Source organism: Phalaenopsis equestris, unplaced genomic scaffold (genome assembly GCF_001263595.1).
Source record: "Phalaenopsis equestris unplaced genomic scaffold, ASM126359v1 Scaffold000263, whole genome shotgun sequence".
NCBI classification, from domain to species: Eukaryota; Viridiplantae; Streptophyta; class Magnoliopsida; order Asparagales; family Orchidaceae; genus Phalaenopsis; species Phalaenopsis equestris.
This window is the reverse complement of record NW_018164705.1, coordinates 787,589-800,426: the sequence shown is the minus strand read 5'-3', so window position 1 is coordinate 800,426 and position 12,838 is coordinate 787,589. Positions and strand designations below refer to the sequence as shown.

Sequence of the window (12,838 nt, the reverse complement as noted above, 5' to 3'; positions counted from 1 at the left end):
TGTATAGATTCGGCCTACATGCCTGATGTTTTGAAGAGAATATCACTTGCTCGGCAAATTGATAAAATCCAGCGAAAAATATCCCAGGTGAGATACATTTTACTTTGGAAAGGTAAAATGTGATTTTTTTTATTGTTGTTTAGGTTCAACTGTTCTCCTCAACAGTTACCATTAAAAAAATATTCTTCGTAGTGGGGAGGATTTACTCATCACATATCTCCCTCTGGCCATGAGATTTAAAGTTTTAAGCTCTCATACAGATATAGAGCTCACTTTCAACTGCAGCAGCATGTTCTATAATGTAGATAATGTTCGGTAAATTTTTAAAGAACCAATTCTATTGACATTACCATTGTAGTTAACCTGTTGTTGGCAGATTGTTATAATATAGCTAATTTTATTTTTCACTAAAATTCAGTTATTTTAGCCTAAAAAAGATAAGCATTTCATAAGCTAACCAAAAGTTGAACTGACAGCAAAAGAGCTGAATTATACTTATTTTCTAGTCATTTTAGCTCCATTTGATTTTGGATGAATTTGCTATAATTTTTATTTCTTTTATTTCATTGTTTTGATTTAGCTTGGATATTATTTTGCTTAAATTTAAATATCTGATTGAGTTTGATTTAATTTCATACATGATTTGGTTGAATTCAAATTATCTGGGTTTATTATCCTAATACTATTTTCTATAAATAATGATTGATGGCTTGCATTAATTATGGAGTAGTCATGATTAATTGATTGCAAATTATTTGTAAAGCCGGTTGAGTGTTTTCTTTTTATTGAAGTTGAATATGCTTATTGTTCCTAATTGTGCACAGATTCAATTTTTCCTTGATTAAAATTCTTCAATTTATTACCAGCTTAAATCTAACAATTCCTAACCCGCATAAAATCAAGTGTAAAATTCTAAACTCCTATATTTTGCCTTGTATGAAACCCGCGCAAGTTGGTTTGCTTGTCTGTTATGATAGAACCATCCACAGCTTGCTGCCAATCCCCCTAACCTCGGGACCTCCTCGCCTGACTTCCTCTCGTTATAGTTGATTTTAGATATTCCAAGCACTGACCTCGTTAAAAAAGTAATTGCAAAGCTTTTGCAACTAAGTTCTTGTTTGAAGATGAACATTCACCTCTCATTTTGATGGCTTCATGTTATCATTAGCAAATGGCATGACCATATTCTAAATGGATGTTGATTTAATTCTTTCAAATCTCCTCACTTATACACATATGGTGATTGTAATGCTACTCTCAATATTGGATTCATGGATCATGCCATTTTTATAACGAATTGATTATGCTCATCATTGTTATTCTAAATCTCATATATCATTTTCTTTTTATCATAAATATGACCAACTTTCTATTTATCATCATTATTAGAAGCTTTCCTCTTTTTAGAACTCTTTAACATTCAGTCCCATGCAATTCACCAAGTAGGTCCCATATCTTCTGTTGATCTAACATAGATTTGAACCTTCTCTGGTTAAACCTAAGAATTTATGATCCTTCCTTTTATAATAATAATCCTGGTTCCATCTCATATGATGATTTTTGGAACGAGCCATTATTTTCATCTGCTCACAATTCATATAGATACAATATATTCTTTGCCTTGGTGGGTTTGAGTTGTTATTTCGAAGTACTCATAAAAATGTTGCTCATTACTTGGAAACATTTATTTTTCTCCCTAAATTTTAAAAACACGCATGCTCTCATCATTTCTTACTGTTCCGTGATTTTTTTTTGCGTCCAGGTGAGTGCCAAAAAAAGTTGGTTTGAACGAAATGCTGTTAATGTAGAATTGGCAGTGGATGAAACGGACAGTGAGGAAGAAAGGGGGATGGTCTATAAACAAAAGAAAACCAGTTTGCTCCATTTGAAGAAGTTACAGCAGGTATCTCTCATGAATCTGACTAGCTAAGATATTTATTTACATTTGTCAATGACAAAATAGCAAGTAGTATTTTGCTTTCAGAATTTTCACTAATTTATTTTAGTGGCCTATAATGTTGAATTCTATGGTTCTTGAATTGTAGGGATTGATTGCTCTGTTGTCAAGACCAGTGCAACCGAAGGCATTTTCACACCGATTTTTGGCTGGGGTATGTTTTCTCTCCATTTTACTGGCATGCAATTTTATTTACACTAATATTGAATGGAAATTTTATTCTTTGATTTTTTTTTTAAGTTATGTTGTTACATGTTAGCCTTTGCGCTTTGCTTTGTTTACATTCCTTTGTTTAAATTTTTTCACTTTTGATCATGGTGGTTTTGGTCGCTGCTCTTTAATGCTGTGTAGTAGATTTCATATTTGCTCTCTTTGAAAGAAAGAAATAACATATTATGGAACTAAATGTCATGATCCACCCCTCAAGCTTGGAATACCAAGGCAAGAGTAGATAATTGAACAAAAATTTTGCATTACATTTAAAACATTTTTCAAACACGAGATCTTCCAATTTCAAATTCGATAACTAAATGATAAAATTTTATTTATAAACATCTTATAATGTACATCATTTTTTTCCTCTAAAATAAGGCATTTTCAAAATAGAAACTGATATGTAAACTTACTACAATATGTATCTTCGATTGTTATTCTTTTATCATTGATAAACTCTTTTTGTTTCACCCATTTAAGCTAAGGGATTTTTTTTTATTAAAAAAAGTAATTATCAATTAATGAATGAGTTAAACAACTCACTGGTTGTTTAAAAATTTTGAATTATAGTCATTCAAAATATTGAAGATAACATACTTGAGGATTTTTGTACATAATTTATAAAGCATTCCTTTATCATGAATACCAAAAAAATGTATTTGTAACTACTTTAATAGAAGCACAGAGAAACTATCATTTGTTAAATCTCTTTTTCATTTTAATGCTTTATTTTTTCTTATGCTATTGCACATTCATCTCAATATTCTTTTTCCAAATCTATTTCTTGAGTGTAGTTATTTATTGATTTATTTAGTGCGGGTACAAGCATCTCCAACCAGTTTGTAAGTGTTTTGGATTTTATCTTTTAAAATACATATACATTCGTTTCTATATATCATTTTTTGTGCATTTTTCTCATGATACATTCTTTTAACTATTAATTTTTGTATTTATTTTACGTATTAATCATTGAAATTTGAAATACGAAAAGTACTTAGTAGCAGTCATATTTATAGGGGGATTTCATGCATGAGTAAGTGAAAAGCAATCTTGCACTAATAAGAATATTACTCAAGCATATAAAATTCAATAATAAGAAATGTTAAAATTTGAAGAGAAAAAATTGTTACTGTAAAATAGAAATATAAGTACCTACCCTATTTATAAACTAGCTTGCTATTTATTCTTTGTATGTTGCTTTACTTACTATGATGCCTGTATAATCAAATTTCATATATATAAATATTTAAGATGTCAACTCATTCTTTTAAATTTTTACAAGTTCACATTTAAATCATACAACATTATATTTAATTATATAGAAAAAAATATTTTCTTATCTAATTATATATTTGAAATTTTATCTATTTAAATAGCTATTATCATTTTTAATATTTATTTTTATTTAAGCACAAAAGTCATTATTAATTGTTGAAATCCCTAATTTATTCAAAATTATACCACTTATTTTACGTGGCGCACAACTCAGATCTTCATGATGGTTACTTTGTATTGTTTAGAGTCATGATTTTATTTTTCCTAAAGCATATTATTTTTTTTTCATTTTTTTAAATTTTTTTTAATTTTTATTTCCTACCTCAATGGCTTAAATAGTGGAGACAAATACAGAAGCATGAGGCAGGATGTAAGCTTTGTCGGGTGAGGCATAAGCTCCTTAAACTTAAATTTTAAATTTTTATAAATAAATTTCCTACCTCAATGGCTTAAATAGTGGAGACAAAGACAGAAGCATGAGGCAGGATGTAAGCTTTGTCCGGTGAGGCATAAGCTCCTTAAACTTAAATTTTAATTTTTTATAAATGAAAACTATGTTTTAAAAATAAAAATTAGTAAAAAAATTTTAAAATTCAAAATAAATTCATATTTAATTTCAAAATCTAATAACAAACATAAAACAACTGTTAGAAATTTGATAGCTATGTGTCTGGTTGAGCGAGCTATACAAAAGTTTACCATATAAACATCAAAATATGATTAGCAAGTAGTATTCAATTCCTTAAGATATCAAAAGCCTAAAAATGCATATCACTCTATCGATAAAAAATTTAAAAATATATTAAATATCTTATAGATTTAACCCTCATAACAAGAGCCTTTAGAGATCCCTTGAGCGTTGTTGGCAGAAAGTCGAGATATTTAATTTTTTTCAATGAAAAAATAATATAGAGACGATTGCAAGAATGTTGTACTTAAGATGAGAGGTGTAGGTTGTTGGGTCGATAAAGATGACATAATACCAATAAAATAGCAAGGGAGCAAATTTGATGACGAAGATTAATTTGGTGAGTGATTATAGGGAACAAAAACAATCAAATGAAATTATGAGGGAGTGAGTATGATTGCTATGCAAAATTAGTTGTTTAGCGAGTCAATGAGGGAGCAATTCAATGAGATAGTAGTAGTGAGAAATGCGGTTGACGAGAAAGCAATGAGTGAATGAAATGTTGCTCAAGTTACTTTATTTTTTTTTATTGGCTTTAGAAATTCCTTTTTGATTTTTTTATTAATAGATTAATTTAAAAATAATTGTTTATTTGAATAGAAAATGACTTGGGGTTTTCTAATCATTAAATTTAAGCTCATTTAAACTATAGCTTTTGTGGTAAAAGACATGCCTCAAATGCACACGACTCCAGAAATCAAGTAATTTTTTTGGTTGGCTTGGGAAAGTTTGGCTTGCCTAGCTTTGGGGTGTGCTCCAAAATCATCTTTTAAAATGATGTGTCCTATTTTAGCTAACTTAATGAGCCATAGTGTGGTTCGGATACCAATTTTATCTTGGATTGTTAAGGCTCGAGGTTTTCTAATACTACTTACAATGTGATGCAATTTGATTACATTAAAAATTGTAATATATAAGATACTAATAAATAAAGAAAAACCGGTGTTTAATGTAAAGATAATAAATATGTTCTATTCATCATAAAAGCTAATTTAATAATTGCCCAAAATTTGTAAAAAAATTCAGTGTCCATCACTTAGTGAATTTAATCACGCATGCAAACAATCGTTTTAATAAATTAAAATAAGCACACATATAGGCATCATTCAAAAGGAACGAACTTGTCCTTATGCTTGCATATACATAGCCATCAAAACTTTTGAAGCACTTGAATAATACACATTAAAAAAAACATACAAGTGGGAAAATTATTATAATATTCGGAATCCAATGAATTTAGCATGGCTCAAAGGTTTTATTTATAGGATTTAAAGGAGTATTACAATTTGTGAATTTAGCATGGCTCAAGGGAAAATTATTATAATATTACAATTTGTAGAAATCTACTAAAAAATGGGTTTCAATACATCTAACATGATTTCTAATATCATAATTTTCTTTTTATAAATCTTATTTCTAGAATTGAATCCCGATTCAAGATGAAAATATGAAATTTGTGTTCAAAATATTAAGAGATGAAGGCGTGATGTGATACTATAGTTGCAATAATGCTTATCACGATAATTTAAAGCGTGAACATAGGAAGGCAACAGCAATGTCAAGGTGGAAGGGCAAGCAACATAGATGAAAAGTGGATCGGTGGTAAACAATATAACTCAGCATACTTGAAAAGCTGGATGACCACAAAGCAAGTAAATTCTTCATTTGAGGTTTATATCAATCAATATTTAAAATTGTGCAAGTCAAGATAAAGAGGTAAAAATGATACATTAGAATCATAACTTTTATATATATATATATATATATGTATACATATATAATTTTATTGAAATTGAAAAGATACATAGAAGTTATATGAGAGGACTCAAAAAAATTGCCCCACCCATATGACAAATCAGACACTGACATCGTAAAAAGATGAAACATAGATAAAAAAAAAACAAAACTTGCATGAAATAAGCTGCTATGCACGAGCGAGCTTGGTCTTGCCTCTGCCTCTAGTTCTAGGAGCGGAGACAACTAACAATTTGTTGAGTGTCGTTCAATTACCCGAAGTTACTAGAGTATCATCCATTGAGTTCCCAAGCTGGAGTGTGTCTTCATTCTTCTTTTTCTTTCTAGATGTATAAACCTATCATTCCTCATCCGAGGACTTGCTCATCTGGTCAGCGTGGTCAACAGATTGTTGGGCATGTATAAGAGAATGAGCCCCTAGCTCCGGACTAGCAGTAACAACATTCCGATTCTGAAGAGATGACAAGCATGTCTCTTCAACACTTGATGCATCCTGGGGATGTGGAGCTTCAATACTATTCTGATTATCGAGCCCAAGTAAATCATCTGCTAATATATCAGTCGGAAGAATAGAGATAGTATTGTCTCCGGTAGTGGGAGGGGGAGGTGGCATCGTGTCGATCGGTGTTTCAATAGTCTGTGGAATGCACTTAGAAGCGAAGGAGGGACATGTATGAGGTGGGGCAGATCCATAAGCGTTTTTACTTGAAGGTTTTAAATTTGGATGCTACTGATACATTGAGAAGGAGAATGTCCAAACATACGGCAGTGGGTACAATAAAGTGGTATCTGTTCAAGTTCTGCTTGCTGCCAAAATCCCTGATGTTGTGTGTCAATTCATATTTCTCCCGGAAAAAGGTAAAATAATATCATTTTCTATCAAAATTCTGGCTTCTGAAAGCCGAGTTAGATTCACTGTAGGCGTGTCAGTTTTGAGGGGTTTACCGTACACCATCGCTAAAGTGAAGAGAAGCTCTTGATCAAAAAGGTAGATCTTCAAACCTGGAAAGCGCAGCCAAACAGGAATGGTAGGAGGTTCAGTACGAGGGTCAAAATCCACTGTCCATTTTAAAACCTTCATCACCTGGTTTTCTATTTGAAGAAGTGGAGATCGAATCAACAACAAATATTGAAAAAAACGCTAGGGTCCGCCATGGGGCGGAACCCTAGCAGAGCGGCAGGACGACATCTTTTGACGACTCATATATATATATATATATATATAAAGAAAACATTAATATTCTAGCATAATAACAAGTGATAAACTGTATTTATATGAAATGATGTATTATGTAAGCTTCAAAATATTATATAATAACTTAAACAAATAAAAATATAATGCAGATATCAACTGATCAAGTCATTAAACTAATATAGAATACGAAATGAACGTAATATAAAATATCAAAGATATAAGATGAGTTTTACATAGTAGACCTCTTATCTATATTATCCAAGTGATATAGTGACATTCATATATCTAAATAACATAATAAATAATCAAAATTCGGAGCAATAGGCGGCGACGGTGACAACAAGAGCTGTTGATGGTGGTGTTGGCAGGAAGAGCAACAAACGGTGGCTACAATAGGAGTAATGCACGACTATAACAAAATTAGGTTACCATTATAGTGGAAGTAACAAGCAATGATGACGATGTTGGCGGCAAAAGAAGCGATGGTGATGTTGGCAGTGTAGATGGCGGAAGCAGTGGTGAAGATGTTGGCGGTGCAAGTAACAAAAGTAGCATGTGATGATGCTGAGAAGATTGACTAGAGGAAGGGAGTTCATGCACATGAGAGTGCGACTTTGATTCGTATTCAAACCGTCTAATGTTGGGTGAAAAAGCCTAAACACAGGAGGCAGTCCTTGAGTTGTGCTTCAACCAATGTGAGCCATACGCTTCACCTGAGCTTTTTGAGGCCTATACATTGTCACACCCCAAACCATCTAGTAGAGTCAATCATGGTGCTACAGAGACTAACAATTTGGTCAGATGAACTCACACAAGCACTGGTTTTGACTTTAATCATGACCCAGTGGGTGATGAATTGGTTTAACTGGGTCGCTGCAACATACATGATACATTGCATTTCATATACATACTTAGAAACATATAAACCATATCACCCAAAACATAAAAACTATATAGAGCTGTTAAATCCAATATAATAAAAATACATACTCAAAATATATGTGCAAACTCCCAAAACTATCGTGCAAAGCTGTACAAAGACACACCTGACTACTCACCCTGATGCTTGTTGCCTATGCCTGTAAGGCAACAATGATGAATGAACAATAACGGCTCAAAGAAATAATCAGAGCTAACATTAGGCTTTACACATGAAAAAAAAAGAACGTGCATGCTTGTATGATACTATACATATTTACCACAAATCATAATATGTTGACATAATAGAGAACATGAAAACAGAGCAAGTACAAGTAATATAAAATTTTTTTGTAGTGTAACATGCAAATCGTAAGCATGTTCATTGTATATTATTGTAACAATTTCATTTCATAGCATATCAGAGTACTATTACTTGTTTAATGTATAGGGTTCAACTATTTTTATGTTTTTTCATTAGGGGTCGTCACCCTACCTTAAAAGCCATATAAACTATCGATAAAGGTTCGACTTCCCCCAACATAGCGGTTATCGACGACCCCACCTGATACACACAGTTTCCTAATTTTCTGTCATCGCCTAATTACAATTATTCCCAAAATTTGTCCCGTATAAATATCAGGAGTCAGAATACTACATTCTTGCATAATGTGCGCAATCACTCATGTAGCAGTCTACCCCCTTGACATTTCTTGTGGCATTTAAATCATCATTACTATATTAAGCATAAGACATTATATGTATCATAGGCATGAAGCATAATAATGAATACATGCAGTCAATTAATATCATAAGCTTAATCATTTGCATCTTACCATAACATTTGTATCGTAAGAGAAGTAAACATGCATTAATACATTCAATTGCATATATCCTTTACAATAGGTCGAAATTTTAAATGCATGTGTGTCAAATCAGAAATTATCTGAAATCTATAGAAGTGTATTATTCTTAAATTAGCACAAGATTATTTTACCCGACTTCATGGAGCAACCCTACGACTGGTGATCATATGCTCTTCTCAAGCTCGCCGCCTTTTATAAACAACCTGAGGCTCGTAGACATCATAGGATTTCTTAAAACATGTATTAACCCAAAACATGCATTAAACATCAAAACATACCTCAAAAGAGCTTTTTGACATAATTGATTCGTCTGAAACTGCCAAATTTCTCTCCAACACTTCCAAACACCTTAATCTTCACTTTCTCTTCGCCAATTTTGTGTTAAAATCTGTACAAAATCTTGCAAAGGACTTTTGATGCTTCTGACACTAGTTCGGAGCCTCCGACGGCTGCAGAAAATGAGAAACCACGAAAAATGAGGCAAATGTCAAAACGGAAGTCTGGAGAAGGAAATGAAAGTTTCAAATATCTTGAAGGAGGAATTCACACTTACAGAAATTGTCCTGGATGCCTAGATCGTGAGCTGCAGCAACCCTTTACGCTGCTCGGTTTGTCTGTTCGCGACCTAGCTCGTGGCCCTTGCACTGTAGCAAGGGTCGTTGGTATCGCCTGCTTCTGTCAGGCGTGAAACGAACATGAGAGGGGAAGGTCGGGGGAGAGAGAAGAAGAAATAGGAAGGGTTGAAGGGAAATACAAAATTCACCTGCCCTAATCGACCTAATGATTGGATTAAAAGGCGGAAGAGTGTTGGGTCGGTATAGTAGAAGAAGATCAAGCTGATCTAATTAGGGATTAATCTAGTTAAATAAATTTATAACTTCAAAATTTTTTATTTTTCTAATCCATTAACAATTAACATATAGTATTTCATATGAAATTATTCGATTTCATGCACATAATTTAATAAAATTATTTTGATCAAATTTCGGGAGATAAAAAATTTGGGGTACTTTTAAAATGTGTCATACTTTACCTGATTTCTTGGAATTTGAGTGTTAATATCAAATCATTTTCTTCATACTTGTGCAGAGGTGGGTCGAAAGTCGCTCCTCATATTGCAAATAATGATATCAATAAAAGGAAGCTGGAAGACGACTGGAATATAGAGACAATCGTGGGGAGAATTCAATGAAATTTGATCCTAAGGAGGGAATAATATTGAGTGGTCAGTTGTATTTCACACCTTCTGAAAGATTTTGAACTTCATGTGTGTTGATTGAAAGCTGATTGTGTTGACATCAGCAATTTAGAGTTGAGCCTAATTGCCTTTTCAAAATAAAAGGGAACACATTTTGTTGCTTTAGATGCAGACATTAGAAACATGTTTTCTACATAATAATATAGAAAAAAATGCATAATATATTCATATAAATCATCATTTTCATTGCCTTAGATCTATGTATTCCTTAAAATTACCATAATTGCATGTGTACCAACATACCATCAAAACTTGTGTATTCATGGGACAATAATGCCAACACCAAAATATATTAGGATGCATAACTTGCAAGTGGATCCTAACATAAATACTATTAGATTCAAAATGGATAGACTAAACCAACCATTTTGAGTTCCTTAGGAATTTCATCACTATATACGAATATAATAACGACACTTGGTTTATTTATGAATAATAGACAACTTATCTCCACTTATACCAAATTGGTTATATATCCAGTCTATGGAACGAAGTGGGTTTTAAGAATAAATTGAGTTGTTAAAGGATGGAATATCTTCACCAAGCGATTTAGCATTGTGAGATCATGAGATCATTCAACATGAAGAGCCTCAAAGAGATATAAAATGATAATCTTAAGGCGAGCTCATATGAAACCATCTATGCCCTTTTTGCCTTTGAACACAAACTATTTTGGAGTATTTACCATTATGTTTTAGGCAACGTTTTTGGATGTGATTTAGGTTGCATTTTTTTATTAAAACTTGACCTAAAAAATTTCTATATTTGCATTTAGTTAACCTAATCCCAAATGATATGATATTTAAGCAAAATTGTGTATTAATTGTTTGGGCACTTTATTGGGCTAGTTTAGATGTGTTCTTTCCTAATAAGGTGTAAAACTTTTGCCTACTCCATACTTGATGAGAGATGCACTCTAATGAATCTTTGTAATGTTTATTTTTTAGGCCATATTTTTTTTTGTGGATTGAAGATAAATGACCTTACGCCTTTTGCGAAAAACTTTAAGTTTGCTAACCAACTCTTAATTGTTACCCTCAATTCCTCTTATAAAAGGTCTCAAAGTGAAAACATGTGGCTACTTTTCTTGTGACAAACAATTCAAAATGATTCTAACAAGAAACCTATTATTTTAAGGGATAATGCACTACTTTTGGGCAAATTTTAGAGTTTGAATGAAGTTTAGTCGAGTTTAATAAATTTCATTTAAGAAACATGGTTAAATATGCTTGAGAACTTATAGTTGATTGTTGAAGATTTGTTTCAATGTAAAAGTGTATATGGCTAAATTTTTTTGAGGACTTCAGAGTTTATAGACTTTCATTTGAGTGGATTAAGATTGAATGCATGGAATGTAATTTTAGTAGTAGTAGTAGTTCTAGTGGCGCGGTTGTATCAATGGGTGATCAAGTCATTAAAAGGAGTGAACGTTTTAGATATCTCGGGTTTATTATAAAAAGTGATGATGTAGATGGGTATGTTATGAGTAGAATTCAAGTTGGATGGTTGAAATGGAGGAATGCATCGGGCCTTTTGTGTGATTGAAAAGTATTGCTTAGACTTAAAGAGAAAATTAATAAGATAGCGGTTAGACTAGCAATGTTTTATAGTGCAGAATGTCTGCCTATGAAAGAGAAGCATAAAACTATATTATGCGTTGTTGAGATGAGAATGCTTAGGTGGATGAGTGGCTTTACACTTAGAGAAAACGTGCAAAACGAATATTATCTATGAAAGGGTTGGAGTTGCTTCATTGTCATTTTTTATGATTTGGTCACATTAAACATCGACCATCTGATGATCTTGTTAAGAGAATAAATATTTTAGATTTGACTTTTGGTAAGAAAGTTAGAGGTAGACCTAAAATGACTCGGGCATGTTGTATAAAAAATGATCTTAATCTATCAGGATTAAATGAAAATATGGCACTCAATAGGACACGTTCGAGAAAAAGGATTCATGTAGTCGACCCCCCTTAGTGGGAGAAAGGCTTTGTCGTCCTTGCTCGACCCCCCTTAGTGGGAGAAAGGCTTTGTCGTCCTTGCAGTAGTTGTTGTTGTTGTAAAAGTGTATATGATTTACTGAAATGGAAGCCTTTGTTTCTAGGAATTGTGTGTGTGCAAGAAAATAATTTGCAAGAATGCCCAAGAGCACATAGTTGATTATGATTTGCAACATGAAAATAATTTGTAGATTGAATTTCATCAATATTTTAATAAGCATTCATCAAATTTGTGATGATAATGATGATAATCAGGAGGCATATATAAGCTCTTTTAAAAGTTTAATTTTATACATGCATTGTAATCGTCAAAGTTATCAAAATCTCCCTAAATCTCATCAAAACCTCTTTTGTTTCAAATGATGGTTTTGATCCTACATTTGAATGCCATATTGTCAAAATCTAAATGGAAGATGGACGTTGAGTCCTGGAGGAGAAAGGCTTATCACACATTTAATTACACGAATACCCGTTTGCAATCCAATATTTTTTTAATATAGAACCTGATTTTGGCCCGTAATATGAGACATTTTCATCATTCTTTGGCAATGCAACAAAGTTCTATGTAAAGGTTTTTATAATTAAATCCGCTTATCTACCATTTTTATTGTGTTTAGAACTGTCTGCCTAGAACTTTGAGATGCCCGATGGATTCCATATGTTCTTAGTGATAAAACAAAGTAGTATTTCATGGCTCGTTGATTTTTTTTT

The 12,838-nt window shown here is 32.3% G+C and overlaps 1 protein-coding gene across 5 annotated transcripts in view; it reads left to right on the top strand.

Moving 5' to 3' along the window:
- LOC110024605 (DEAD-box ATP-dependent RNA helicase 13) overlaps positions 1-12,838 on the top strand; it is a 48,823-nt gene that overhangs the window by 29,929 nt on the left and 6,056 nt on the right. For 4 of the 5 annotated variants that reach the window (XM_020724667.1, XM_020724668.1, XM_020724666.1 and 1 more), the window contains exons 13-15: positions 19-87; positions 1,763-1,903; positions 2,046-2,111. In XM_020724667.1, coding sequence (XP_020580326.1) covers positions 19-87; positions 1,763-1,903; positions 2,046-2,111 — 276 coding nt within the window. Of the gene's footprint in view, positions 1-18; positions 88-1,762; positions 1,904-2,045; positions 2,112-9,956; positions 10,071-12,838 lie in introns of those variants that run through there. The other variant, XM_020724670.1, reaches the window with a different exon arrangement.